This window comes from Odocoileus virginianus, chromosome 17 (genome assembly GCF_023699985.2).
Source record: "Odocoileus virginianus isolate 20LAN1187 ecotype Illinois chromosome 17, Ovbor_1.2, whole genome shotgun sequence".
In the NCBI taxonomy this organism is placed as follows: domain Eukaryota; kingdom Metazoa; phylum Chordata; class Mammalia; order Artiodactyla; family Cervidae; genus Odocoileus; species Odocoileus virginianus.
This window is the reverse complement of record NC_069690.1, coordinates 23310801-23325234: the sequence shown is the minus strand read 5'-3', so window position 1 is coordinate 23325234 and position 14434 is coordinate 23310801. Positions and strand designations below refer to the sequence as shown.

At 56.1% G+C, this 14434-nt stretch overlaps 1 protein-coding gene across 4 annotated transcripts in view; it reads left to right on the top strand.

Moving 5' to 3' along the window:
* The window catches only part of ATP2A3 (ATPase sarcoplasmic/endoplasmic reticulum Ca2+ transporting 3), a 33959-nt gene that overhangs the window by 2276 nt on the left and 17249 nt on the right, over nucleotides 1-14434 (top strand). For all 4 annotated transcript variants that reach the window (XM_020903029.2, XM_020903028.2, XM_020903027.2 and 1 more), the window contains exons 2-10: nucleotides 7470-7487; nucleotides 7732-7814; nucleotides 9585-9689; nucleotides 9873-10011; nucleotides 10271-10351; nucleotides 10606-10691; nucleotides 12452-12916; nucleotides 13748-13836; nucleotides 14009-14111. In XM_020903029.2, the coding sequence (XP_020758688.2) occupies nucleotides 7470-7487; nucleotides 7732-7814; nucleotides 9585-9689; nucleotides 9873-10011; nucleotides 10271-10351; nucleotides 10606-10691; nucleotides 12452-12916; nucleotides 13748-13836; nucleotides 14009-14111 (1169 nt within the window). The remainder of the gene's footprint in view (nucleotides 1-7469; nucleotides 7488-7731; nucleotides 7815-9584; nucleotides 9690-9872; nucleotides 10012-10270; nucleotides 10352-10605; nucleotides 10692-12451; nucleotides 12917-13747; nucleotides 13837-14008; nucleotides 14112-14434) is intronic.

Below are 14434 nucleotides of genomic sequence, written 5' to 3'. Positions count from 1 at the left end.
GTTCAAGGGGGTCACAGTTTCTGCAGACTCTGGGACCCTGGAGTAGGGGCCTGTGCTTGGAGCTGGGGTCAGCTAGACAGGAGCTAGTGGAACCTTCTGCTCACCTTTTCCCTGCACCAACCACCCCCCACCCCCTGCTCCTCCAAGGGCTTTTTCCTCAGGAAGCATTCCAGGGCTCTGGAAGTCCTCAGATGAGGAGTAGGGAGCTCTTCCTGCCTCAGGGTCTCCTCCCCTCCCAGCCCTGGCCTGAGGAGGAGGCCTGGGCGCCCCACGTGGCCTATGGAGTGAGGCTGACAGGGTTTCAGGCCCTAGCTCTGCCCCTTCATAGCTGTGCAATCCTGGACCAACGGCTTTGCCTCTCTGTGCCTCTATTTGCTCATTGTCAGTGAGGCTACGATAGGACCCATGCCACAGAGTTATTTGTGAGTGTTTGCGTACACCGAGCCCTCCCTTATTGTGGCAGGGGAGGAGCCTGGCGTGGCTCTGGGCCAGAAGCTGGCGGGGGCGGGGGGGTGATATGCAGGTGGAGGGGACACCCCAGGGACTAGTGTCCCCCCCACCCCAGGAGTCTATGCACCTGCAAAGTCGTTAGTGCTAGAAACCACAAGGAAGTCATTTGCCTAAGTCCTAAAGTTCGCAAGTTCTGCCGGCAGAGGAGGGCGCGGGGTCCTTCTCCCCGTCCTCTGAGCGGGGAGGGGGCCGTCTGTCAGTGAGTGTGCCTGGAGTTATTCCCCCACGCCCTCGCTGTCCCCCCATCTGTCTGCACCCCGGCATGTAGCCATGCCCTCTGAGGCCTCGACCGGGCAGTAAGTGGGAGGCTCCTGGCCTCTCACGAGCCCATCTTTCTCGGCAGGTCCCAGAGGTGCCCAGGGCGGGGTATGCAGGGGGGATTTCTACAAGCTTTCAACTGATTTTTTTGTTTTGTTTGTTTTTGACCATGGCTTGTGGGAATCTTAATTCCCTGACCAAGGATTGAACCCAGGCCTTGGGCAGTGAGAGTGTGGAGTCCTAACCACTGGACTGTCAGGGAATTCCCTCAACTTATTTTTTGAATAAAAATGGGCACACAGTGCCACATGCAAAAAGTCCCCAAGGTGTAGAGTAAATGCTCCCCAGCCCTGTCCCCACAAACCCCTCCCGGCAGCCCTAGTGTCTCCTTCCCAAGATATCCTGTGCACACACACCTCTGGGTCTGTGATCGATGGTCTTTTTTTACGTGAAAGGGAGTGGATTTTGAGGGCCTTTTGCCCCTCTTCTCCTTGTGACAATCACTCTTGTGGATGGTTCCATGTGGAGCATCCTTGGGCTTTCTAGTGGCTTCGCAGAGTTTCTTCACATGGCCGTTCCAGCATTTCTTCCCTCCGGCTTCTCATGGGTTTAGGGTTTGTGCGAAGCGTCTGTTATCACACACGTAAGGCATATCCTTGTCTTCATGTCATTTCACGCTCTGAAAATCACCAAAGGACAGATTCCTAGAAGTGGAATTGCTGGGTCCAAGGAAGTGTGTATTTTCCATGTTGACAGCTGTTGCTACACCGTTCTTCATGAAGTTGCACCAGTTGGCCTACCTGTTTCCCCACCACCCCACCAACACACTACCTTATCAGATGCCAATCTGATAGAAGGTGGCCTCTGTCAGTTTTCCTTTGCATTTTTCTGTTTGTAAATCCTATCGGGCATTTTACTGTATATATTTAGGAGCCCTTGACCCTCCTTGTGTCCATGGATGGGCTGCCTATCATTCCTGCTGCCCATGAGCCTCGGCAAGAGGAAGGACTGGGTTGGGCCATCACCCCCCAAAGCGCCCTTACCCCAGAGCCCAGGGATGTAGGGGTCAGGTGAGGTCCCTGGAGGTCTCTGCCGGGAAGGGGCAGTGTTTCGGTTTAAGGGGGCTGGTGGAGGGGCTGTGACGGGGGCAGGCGCCTGCCTTCCTGGGCCTCAGCCTGCCCATCTGTGCAGTGGGTCCTGGAGCTCCAAGGCTGCCACTTGGGAGGGGTGGTTTTGATTTAGATTCCTGCCGGTGGTGACTTGGCTGTGACCTTATCTCCTGCCCTCTGCCGAGGCACCCACTTCCTTGGCCCCACTGTTGTCTGTAGGGCAGAGACACGACCCTGAGATCCCCTATAGGGGATTCACAGGTGTGAAGAGCCTTCAGGCTTCACCCTAGTTCTCACACCTTTGTTGGGCAGCCTTGGCACACCACCCCGCCCCTCTGCACCAGCCCTGCCCCTGTAGAACCCCAAGCCCGTGTACCAGCAGCTCTCTGAGGCATGGCCAGATGTGCCCACAGCACCGTGGGTACATAGTTGCCTTGCCAACACTTCGCCTCTGGGGCTTGGTCAGCCTGGTAGGTCTGACCACTCCAGGTGGGGCCTGGAGACCAGGGACAGGCCAGGCGGGTGGGGTGGGGTCTGCCCAGGCAAGGCCTCTCCCTGACTTTGCAAATGAGAGTTTAATTGCTCTGCAAATTTACCTTTAAGGAAGACCTTGGTGAGCACTCACTTCACCCAGCTGGAACCTGGCTAGAACCAACATTTAGAAGCCGAAATACCAGTTCCCAATGGAGGAAGGAGTCGAGGGGGGATTAAGGGAGCAGGTGGTGAGTGGAGCTTGGGGGCAGTCTTGGCTTTGCACCTTCTCCTGGGCTCTGGGCTGTGCCCCCAGGGCTGAACCGCGGGGCAAGTAAATAAACAATTCTGTGAGGCTCTGGGTGGACTTAGGGATGACTCAGCCTCTGCCTGAGTACCTAGAGGTATGCCGTTGCTGGAGCAGGAGGCAACAGTGATGACCAGCGAGAGAAGGACTCTTCCAGGAAGCCCTCCTGGAAGTTCCGATGAGGAAATGGGGAGGTACCCTGCACAGAAGGGACTCTGAAAGCAAAATCTTGGAGCAGGGCAAAACCAGGGGCAGCCCTGAGGCATCTTGCTTGGCGGGTGGAGGGAGGGCCGGCCATCTAAGATATGAGAGTGATTCTGGACAGGTGAGTCCAGGAAGGTCTTGAAGGTTGGTCTTTATCTTATAGGCCCAGGAGAGCCATGGAAGATCAGTGAGCAGGGTAGGGTCATTCATTCATTCCATTTTATTGAGTGCCTACTGTGTGCCAGGTGCTGTCCCAGGTGCTAGGGATACAGGAACTTCTGTTCACTGTTGTCATGGCTAAGGTTTGCTGAGCATTCACTATGCGCTGCGCTTCATACATGTTGTGCAACTTCATGAGGTGGTTGCTGTTATTATCCTCATTTTCCAGACAGGGAAACTGAGGCACAGCCAGGCTTAAAGTGACTTGCCCATGGTCACAGAACTACGGAGATAATAGGATTTGAACTCCAGTCCTTGGACCAGATTCTCTGTTCTAAGCCGCCAAGTTTCTCTGATCACATTCCGGGACCCTACAGGCCAGCCCCGCATCGGACAGCCCCGCATCGGATATCTGTGGACGGGGACTGATTCAGTCTGGCAACAGTTCCGCAGAGTAGGGTTTGGTCAGGAGAGGCCACCATATGAATGATTCAGGCAATACTGGGGGGAGTCATATGCCCCCGGATTGGCCCAGCGGGAATCTGGGAGGGGTGGCACCTCTTGTTATGGTCCTGGCCCATGAGGCTTGGTGGATGGCATCAAGAGATGGGGCATTCTCCTTGGAAGGGCCAGCTGATGATGGCTTCCAGCCCAACAGTCAGGACATGGGAGATTATGATCCTTCCGGTGATCTTGACCGGGGGAGGCTCAGGGACCACTGGGATGGGAAGTCAGGACAGTCTAGGAGTGAGTGTAAGAGGTCCAGAGCACGGGTTCAAGAGCCAGACTGCCTAAGCTCAAAACCCTTCCCTGCCACTTCCCAGCTGTGTGACCGTGAGGTGGGCACTCAGCCGCTCTGTGCTTCTGCTCTGTAAAATGGGAATAATAATCACATCCTCTTTCCTGGCTTGTTTGAGAATCACACGAGAGCAGTGCACACGAGGAGGCGATCATCCTGTCTGTGGAGCACATCCTCACGTGTTAAGCGCACACCGTGCCGCCATTCCTCTCCGGAGATGAAGTAGGCATGTGGTATAGGAGTGCTCAGTCGCTCGGCCGTGTCCGATTCTTTGTGGCCCCATGGACTGTAGGCTGCCAGACTCCTCTGTCCATGAATTTCCCAGGCAGGAATACTGGAGTGGGGTGCCATTTCCTTCTTTAGGGGATCTTCCCGACCCAGAGATCGAACCCACCTCTCTTGCCTCTTGGGCATTAGCAAGTGGATTCTTTATCACTAGTGCCATCTGGGAGGTTCTTTGGTATATAGTAGGTGCTTAATAACTGTGACTCAGTAATGATCATAATGCTTATTCACACAGCAGCCTGCAGGGAGGGGGTAGTACTCCATCTTCCAAATGAGGCCCAGGGCGCCCCGGGGAGCCAGCTGCTCAGGCAGGATTGGAAGCCCGTGCATTTCAGGAGCAGGGACGGGCCCTCCTGCACGGATGGGTGGGGCATCTGCAGTGACCTCATGGCTTACTGAGCCTGCCGATGCCTGGCTCTGCCCTGGTAGAGGCCAGATCCGGGGAGAAGAGGGTATCGGTCAGGATCGGCCAGGTTATCCTGCATTACAATCCCCAGATTTCAGTGGCTTGAAACAATCCAGGTCATCTCTTGCTCACAGTGTGCACACACACCTCCGTGCAACTGAGTGTCTCCTGACTCTGACTCAGGTTCACGGAGCAGATACCCTCACACAGGTGCTGGTTGCTAGAGCAGAGGGTCAGAGAGCTCCAGACTGTGCGGTCCAGTGGGGCAGCCACTAGCCTTGTGTGGCTGTTTGAGTTTCAATGAATGAAAATTAATTTAAAATATACCTACTGGGACTTTCCTGGCTGTCCAGTGGCTTAAGACTCGGATGCCAACGCAGGGGGCCCAAGTTTGATCCCTTGTCAAGGAACTAGATTCCACATGCCACAGTGAAGATGGAAGATCCCACACGCTGCCACCTAGGCCTGGCACAGCCAAATGATTAAATATTTTAAAATAATAATAAAGAAATAAAATGTAGCTACTTAGTCACAGGAGCTACATTCCCAGTGCTCAATGGCCCCATGTGGCTGGTGGCTACCATGTCAGACAGCATGGCTGTAGGACCCTTCCATCACCGCAGGAAGCTCCACTGGATGGTGCCATTCTCCAACAGTTCTACATTCCAGCCCAAACTAACACACACCCTTCTTTTTGCAACTCCAACAGGAAGATGGGACGTGCAGTCCTACTGTGTGTCCACAAGGTGGGGAGAATGAGAAGCCCCGGGGGGAATAGCATGATAATGACCACCAAAGTCCAAGTGTGGACTTTGGATCGGGCTGTGGGTCAGCAGAAGGGGACAGTCAGGTGGAAGGGGAGAGGGAGGAGACCCGGTGAGACCAGCAAGTGGAGGGCAGTTTGCAGTAGGGAGTAGAGCTGGTGGCTGCTTCCCAGATGTTCAGATGGTAAACTGTCTGCCTGCAATGTGGGAGACCCAGGTTCGATCCCTGGGTCAGGAAGAACCCCTGGAGAAGGAAATGGCAACCCACTCCAACTTTTCCACTCTTGCCTGGAAAATTCCATGGATGGAGGAGCCTGGTAAGCTATAGGCCATGGGCTCGCCAAGAGTCGGACACGACTGAACAACTTCACTCGCTAGAGCTGTTATGTTCCTGAACAGGTCTCCCAACCCCAGGCCTCACCCCTATCCAGAAAAAATGCCCTGAGGAATATGGTGGCCTCGAGGCTACACACCAGCAGAGGGAGGGGCTAGGTAGACGGAGGGAGGGACTCAGGTGAGACTTACAGACAAACTCTTCCTTAGGTCAGGAATCTTAAAGACACCTGCAGAGGTTGAGGGGTTGAGGAACTCCAAGCAGACATGTGCTCTGAGGCTGGGGCATGGCTGATATGACCTCTAAAGGACCCTGCTCCATTGGAGAATTGGCCCAGAAACCAGGGCTGGCCCTCCTCCTGCCTTTCCTGTTCGCTTTAGCTAAATAGATCAGAAGGAAAAAGTCTGTTTGATTTTAATCTCAACGCAGGACACTGGAGATTACATTTTCCACGGAAAATGTCAGCTGTTGCCTAAAATAGGTCTTTGGAGAAAATGCTAGAAAGTGTATTTTTAGGTTATATGTTTTCCTCCTGGATTCCTGCGGCCCAGTGGGCTGCTCAGTACTCCCCATGGTTCAGCTGCCAGGTGCAGACCCCAGACCTTCCAAACAGGTGGTCAGGGTAGGGGCCGCCCGTGGGAAAAAGTGCTGGCTGGTGCTTAAGCTAAAAGCAGGTGGGCAGAGGCAAGGACCCATGTCAGCGAGGAGGAGGAAGAGCCAGCCTGGGGTGGGGCCTCGGGGTCTGCATTGCTAACAAGCTCCCGGGTGACCCTGAAGCTGCTGGCCCAGGGACTGTCCTGGGAATAGCACAGGACAAAAGGAGACAGGGTCAGTTAGGCTCGATCTGAGAGAGCCCTCAGACAGCCCTGGGCAGGTCCTGAGATCAGCAGAAGGAGGGAGAAACCCATCCAGGGCCCCTTCCCACAGACCCACAGACACCCTTGCTTGCTGTGTGACCTTGTTCAAGCCACGCATCCACTCTGGACCTCGGTTCTTGCACCTGCAAGACGGGATTGGCATCCCCACCCACCTCCCCTTTAGGCTGTTGGGAAGATTCCCAGGCTCAGCTACTGGGGCAGCCAGCTCCACCTGTAACATGGGTGCTTCAGGACCTGAAGGAGATGAAAGTGGAGCCTGTAAGGGGACAGTAGGTCCTTGTGGTGTTTGGAGACATGTTTCAAAATATTCTGTGGGTCTGGGCCTCGGCAGGCTGGCTGGGTCCTCTCTGAGCCTGCCCGAGCGGAGGGTCTGGGAGGGGACAAGCTGACAGTCAGCCTCCCGGGACTGAAGCCCGGGGCGCTGGCTGCTGAGGTCGTGCCCAGGAAGCCCTGGGTGGGGTGGGCAGTGCTGCGGGCCTTGTCCCCTTGGTCCTGGAGAAGCATGTGTGTCAGAGGTGGCCTGAGCCAGTTTTCTCAATTTGAACGAAGGGGCCACCCTACCGTGGGTAGGGGGACATTGAACGGGACTGGGTGGGCATCTGAGAAAGGGCAGTGCAGGGAGCCCTGAGAACTATCAACTCCCTGTGTGACCTCAGGGTTCCCATCTCCTCCAGGTCTCAATTTCCCCTCTGTGCAATGGAGGAGGAAGTGGCCTGGATGGTCTGGAGGGCCCTGGCTCGGTTCTTGCCCCAGGATGAGTCAGGTCACAGGAGGCCATCTTCAACCAGAGTCAGGTGGGGGAGGGATGTGAAAGTATCCGGGCTCAAACCACATGTTCTGTGACCTCAGAGAGCTGGGGGGAATGTGTCCTGCCCATCGTGGGGGTTCTGGTGGGCACCGCAGGGAAGGGACTGCTTAGACTCCGCTCAGTAACCCGGTCATTTCTTGTCTCCTCATGGCTCGTGTGGCTGCCTGGATCCTGCAGAACTCCCGACTGAGGAAGGTGAGGCTGGGGGCCAGAGCGGCCTGCAAGGGCACCAGATGACACCCCGGGCCAGTCACCATCAGGCGGTGTCCTCCCCTCCCAGGCGAGTGGGGCCTGGCTGAGTCCGCAGCGTTGCCCCTCTGTGCCTCTCAGGGCCTCGAGTTCTCCCCATTCAAATGGGAGGGAGGGAGTGGGCCACCGCAGCTCCGCATGGACGCGGTCGGTCAGGATCCCAGCCCTCATGCGGTGCTCCCTTTCGCAGGGAAGTCCCTGTGGGAGCTTGTGCTGGAACAGTTCGAGGACCTCCTGGTTCGAATCCTGCTGCTGGCCGCCCTGGTCTCCTTCGTAAGTAGCCCTTTCCCACGGCATCAGGCAGCCTGGGCCGGGGAGCGGGTCCAGGCAGTGCTCAGAGGCCCAGGCTCTGAGCCACAGGCTGTCCTCTCGACAGTGGGCATCCCTGGGCCCCTGTCCATCCCCTTTGTTGTTCATTTGCTCAGTTGTGTCTGATTGTTTGTGACCCCATGAACTGCAGCATGCCAGGCTTCCCTATCCTTCAATAATATCTCCCAGAGTTTGCTCAAATTTATGTCCACTGGGTTGGTGATACCATCCAACCATCTCATCCTCTGTCACCCCATTCTCCTGCCCTCAATCTTTCCAGGCATCAGGGTCTTTTCCAATGAGTTGGCTCTTCCAATCAGGTGGCCAAAGTATTGGAACTTCAGCTCCAGCATTTCCTTTAGGATTGACTGGTTTGATCTCCTTGCAGTCCAAAGGACTCTCAAGTCTTCTCTAGCACCATAGTTTGAAAGCATCAGTTCTTTGCCCAGCCACTGCCCTTGCCCAAATTCTAGCAGCCCCCACAGTGGACTCCCGGCTCTCATCTGTCCCCTCCAGCCCCTCTTCCACCCTGGCTTTCAGAGTGAGCTTGCAAAAGCACACCTGACCCCACCCCTCCCTGCCTTAGTGCAGGGTTTCTCAGCAACAACACCATCGGCTTCTTGGACCAGACAATTCTCTGTGTCAGGGACCGTCCTGTGTACTGTAGAGTGTTTAGCAGCATCCCTGGCCTCTGCCCACCAGATGCCATTATCACCCCATGATTGTGATAGTCATGTCTACGGATATTGCCGAATGTGGGGGGTGAATCCCCCGGGGTGAGAGCGTATGCAATACCTTCCATGGCTCCTCAGAGAGACTTTGGACCTCAACCTCCCGCAGCTGCCTCCTGGCTGCTGCTCCCCATTGCTGCCCCCCATGCCCCATGCCTAGGCTCCTTCTGGACCCGCAGGGCCATGGGCCCAGGGTGGAGTGGTGGGGAGGGGGACATTGGTGGCTGAGCAGCAGAGACCCAAGGGTCATGCAGGAAATGGAGTCCAGAGGGTGGTTGTGACTCCTGCTCCCAGCCCTGCCCTCCAGCCGGCAGGGGCCCAGCCCGCTAAGTCTGACCATCCTGGACACTCACTGTCCTTTGGAAATTGAGGACTCCTACTAGAAAAGTCTATCCAGGCCAGTGCCCAATACAGCCAAGCCAAAAGGGTTCTGGTACCCCCTCCTTAGAACAGATGGACACGTGGAGGCCTGGAGAAGATGACAAGTACCCACTTGGGCCAGGAGGTGGGAACAGACTGGAACCAGGTCTCCCGCCTCCAGGCCTGGGCTCTGGCTGGTCCTCCGACCATGGTCCTCTGACCAAAGGGCCATGAACCTGAATTTGCAGCAGGATCACCTGGGCTGCTTCAAACAGACTGCTGGGGTCCACCCCAGAGTTTCTGACTCAGTAGGTCTGGGGTGGACTCCAGGAATTTGCATTTCTAACACGTTCCCAGGTGATGCTGCTGCTGGTCTGGGCCCCACACTTGGAGAACCACAGTCAGGCCAACAGTGGCCCCACAACCCTGAGAGTGGGTGGGGTGGGTCATGGGCTGTGGCGGTCACTACCTGGAGGGAGTAGTGACCAAGCCAAGGCCTTCTGTGAGCAGACCTCTCCAAGTCCAGGGCTCCCCAGGGGTACTTCCTCCCAAACGAGAGCAGACAGACCCAGTGTACACAGGAAATGGCAGGCAGACCCTGGCCCATGGCATAGCTGCCACTCACCAGCTCTGATCCTGACAGGTCCTGGCCTGGTTTGAGGAGGGCGAGGAGACCACGACGGCCTTTGTGGAGCCCCTGGTCATCATGCTGATCCTTGTGGCCAATGCAATCGTGGGCGTGTGGCAGGTGGGAGACTCGGGGGTGGGGCTGCGTCCTGGGGTCTCCCAACTGCTCGGTGTCACCTTCACCTGGTCCTGGAACCCTGCAGGTCCTTCTGCTTCCAGATCCATCCCAGGCCCCAAGGGGTGTTCTTCCAAGGGGGTGGCCTGCTAGGGTCAGCAGGGATAGACAGCCTTCTTGCCTCTGCAGGAACGCAACGCAGAGAGTGCCATCGAGGCCCTCAAGGAGTATGAACCTGAGATGGGCAAGGTGATACGCGCGGACCGCAAGGGTGTGCAACGCATCCGTGCCCGGGACATCGTCCCTGGAGACATCGTGGAAGTGGCAGGTGCTTCGGGGTATTCTCCTTGCATTATGAGACGCTAATGAGCCCACCCTTCTCTTTCTGACTGTATGTTGTGGAGGAGGGCTGTTGGATCCCTCTACAGCTCTTTAGCCAGAACCCCATCAGATGGATAAGGGGACTGTAAGCCAGGGGACAGCTCATCCTGCCTCCTAACCCTGGCCTTGGCTTCCGGGAGCCCTGCTGGCTTTCCTGGGAAGGGGTGCCCAGAGCCACACTCAGCCAAGCCGCTCTGCCTCCACAGTGGGAGACAAAGTGCCTGCCGACCTCCGTCTCATAGACATCAAGTCCACCACGCTGAGAGTGGACCAGTCCATCCTGACCGGTGAGGCCCAGAGGCCAGGGGATGGGAGGACTTCACACGGGGCTTCTCATTTCTTTTTAAAAATATTTATTTATGTATGTGTATATTTGTCTACACCAGGTCTTAGTTGTGATTTTGATCTTTAGTTGCGGCACGTGGGATCTAGTACCCCGACCAGGGACTGAACCCAGGCACCCTGCAAAGGGGAGTGTGGAGTCTCAGTCACTGGACCACTAGGGAAGTCCCGGGCTTCTCATTTCTAATACCATATCCAGGTGAATCTGTATCTGTGACCAAGCACACGGATGCCATCCTGGACCCCAGAGCTGTCAACCAGGACAAGAAGAACATGCTGTTTTCTGTAAGTGCCTTATAATAAAAACAATAACATTTAGATGAATCAGTTAAAGCCCTGTGGGAAAGAACTTCACAATCATTGAGAATACATGGAAATTTCTAGTAATAATAATAGCTGTGTTTACTGGAGGCTGTGTGCCTGGCCCTGTTCTAAGACCTTTACCTGTATTAATTTATTTTATACTCACATCATCTTTGAAATGAGTACACTTGTCTGCATTTTCCAGCAAGGAAACAGGCACAGAGAGGTTAAGTAAGTTTCCCAAGGTCACACAGCCAGTGAGCGGCAGAGCTGGGATGTGGACTCAGCCATCTGACCCCAGAGTTTTTCTCCTGCCTGCTTGGCTTATCCTGCTTTAAGCTGGAGAGGGGCAGAGCTTGTGTATAGTCACTCAACGGAGTCCTCGAGAGAGAGGCGCATTGCCAAAATGGTGGAGGATGTCAGGAACCATTCGTTTCTCAGATAAGAAAACTGATCCTTAAGACAAGACACCAGGGAGAGTGTCTGCTCAGGGAGAGGGATGGGGTTCAGCTCTGGGGGAAAGGATCAGCCCCTGTGGCCCCAGAGAGACCTAACCAGTGATGCTCATGGGCTGCCTAGCAACAGCCTGAAGCCAAGCACAGAGGCCACAATGAGGGGTCCAGCCAACTGGCAGTGGCTCTGGGCGCTAAGTTATAAGATGTCCCCAGAAGTGAACAGAAAGGGAGAAAGCGATATTCACCCGCAGCTCTGCTTGAGGGGAGCGCCCTGCCAAGGTACCCAGAAGCTTTGGATAAGCTGCTTTGGGTGGGGAGGGGACACCAAGGGGCACGCTCAGGCATCAGCACCCGTCACAGGAGACTTCCTAAGGAGGGTGCTCTGGCTAACTGCAGGTCGTTTCCTTGGCAGTGCATGCGTGTTTAGTCGCTCAGTCGTGTCTGACTCTTTGTGACCCCCTGGACTGTAGCCCGCCAGGCTCCTCTGTCCAAGGGATCTCCCAGGCAAGAATACTGGAGTGGGGTGCCATTTCCTCTTCCAGGGGATCTTTCTCATCCAGGAGTCAAACCTGGGCCTTCTGCATTGCAAGCAGATTCTTTACCACTAGCTCCTGGGAAGCCCTTCCTTAGCAGAGGGGCCTGTATGTGGGGGCAGGAGCTGCATGGCTCAAAGCAGAAGAAATACTGAGGCTGCCAGCAGCCACCTCTCCAGCCTTGGCACGGGGCACCCATCTGAAGGGGATGAGTTATGAGCCTCCTCTTAATAGCTGTGTCTCTCGCCTCTGCTGGACCATTTTACAGCAAAGGACATGGAGGCTCATGCTGGCCAGTCCTTGCATCAGGGCTTGGGGACCTTACTGGGGCCTTCGGGATGGATGGACTTAAGCTCAGATTTTCTGGATTCTTCAGTAAATACTGTTTAAAACTGTTTACCTGAGATCACAGCAGCACCCCTGTGTGGCTGTTTTGGTTGTGTATGAACCTTATTTTAATGGGTTGGTGCTGTGCTGTTCTGTCAATATCAGCTGTTGCTGCCTCTGTGCCAGACCCCATGCTGGCACTGGGAATGTGGCACCAAACCAAGTCCCTGCCTTCATAGAGCTGACACTATCAAGGCGATGGCAGTCATAACTCCAGATCACATATGTTTGGGAGCACTAAGTGACATAGAGAAAGAGAAAGCCAAGGAGTGGGAAGAGAGCCCAAATCCCAGCCTGAAGGGGTCAGAGGTCCTGGGCCCCTGCTGAGGTGCCAACCAGCCCCTTTGCTCATCCCTTTCTCGGCCAGGGCACCAACATTGCATCGGGCAAGGCGGTGGGTGTGGCAGTGGCCACGGGCCTGCACACGGAGCTGGGTAAGATCCGTAGTCAGATGGCCGCCGTGGAGCCAGAGCGGACGCCCCTGCAGCAGAAGCTGGATGAGTTTGGGCGGCAGCTGTCTCGCGCCATCTCCGTGATCTGCATGGCCGTGTGGGTCATTAACATCGGTCACTTTGCCGATCCCGCCCACGGCGGCTCCTGGCTTCGAGGTGCTGTCTACTACTTCAAGATCGCTGTGGCCCTGGCTGTGGCTGCCATCCCCGAGGGCCTCCCGGCTGTCATCACTACTTGCCTAGCACTGGGCACGCGGCGCATGGCCCGTAAGAACGCCATTGTGCGGAGTCTGCCCTCTGTGGAGACCCTGGGCTGCACCTCGGTGATCTGCTCAGACAAGACGGGCACGCTCACCACCAATCAGATGTCGGTCTGCCGGGTGAGTGGCTGCAGCCAGCTTGGGTGTTGCTGTGTGATGCTTGGCAGGCTGGGCTACCTCTCTGGGCCCCTCCCCAACTCCAGAGATGGAGGAGAGAACATGTGCGCTGCCCCATGGTGGGAAGCAGATCCAGGTTTTCCTGGGGCAGAGCAGCAAAGCCTGGCTGGACATGCATCATTTGGACACATGTGTCACTCTGTAGGGTCCTGGCAGGCCTCGCAGGCCATCTGTGAACCTCAGTTTCCTCATCTGAAGTTTGAGTGTGCAAGCCCTGCCAGGTGACCATAAAGGACATAGGGAAGGGTCAAGTACAGCCTGGGCATCCGAGCCAAGCCAGGCCTGGACCCAGGTTTTATCCTGCTCCACCGTGACGCTCTGTGGTCAGTGCCTGTCACCCGATACACCAGCTCCAGTGACCTGGGAAGGACCCAGGCAGGAATTATTCATTCCCTGGCACTCGATCCCAGATCCTGGGCTACTGCCCACATGCTCCAGGGAGTCTGGCTGAGACTCCAGCAGGTCTCTGGGGGTAGAGGATTGGGTGGAGTGATGCTGAAGGCTGTGGGTTTCCCATTCTCCCAGGCCCCCTGATCACTCCTCTCCCACCCCTGCTCCCATAAAACCCTGGAAAGCCAGGCTCTGTGTCTGAGACCTTAGTCCCCCACAGAAGCGCACCAGAGGCTGCCGCAGGGGCCGGGGCACCAGCTCACTTTGCTGCCCTGCAGCTCCTGACCTGCTAGAATCCCTAGTAGGACTTCGTTTGAACAGTCCTACTAGGGATTCTGAAATAAGGGTTTGAAAAACACATGAGCACACCCTTGTGCCCCCCAGATGTTCGTGGTAGCCGAGGCCGGAGCGGGTACCTGCCGTTTGCACGAGTTCACCATCTCAGGCACCACGTATGCCCCGGAGGGCGAAGTGTGAGTGCACAGCGAAGGGGCACAGGTGGGCGGGGTTTACGGGTGGGCGGGGCTACATAGGACAACTGTTGAGAGTTGTCATTGGTGAGGCCTCCTGGGGGCGGGGCCAACATACTGGGCATCGCCCAGAGGCGGGGCCAAGAACCCAGTTCTGACCGCTCTGGCTCCACAGGCGTCAGGGAGAGCGGCGAGTGCGCTGCGGGCAGTTTGATGGGCTGGTGGAGCTGGCGACCATCTGTGCCCTGTGCAATGATTCAGCGCTGGACTACAACGAGGTGGGCCCCTACCCACTTTCAGTGACTTCCCTAGTATCCAGGCGCTCAGAACAGACCTTTCTCCCAGAGTATCCAAGCTCCCAGGACTGGAGGTCCCTGCCCCTTGGGAGTGCCACATCCCAGGAACACTGCCATCCCCGTCCACTCCACACTTCCCCCTCTCCTTCTTCCTCGGTTTGGCGTCAGAACCTTGCTCTGGGGCTCTTGGGCTGTGGGGGACTGTAATGTAAAAGGTAGAAAGGCCAGGGATGCCTGGGAGAAGAGGTTTGGGGGACAAACACTAGGAAGTGTTTAAAGCAAAAGGCACAGCCCAGAAACGGCCC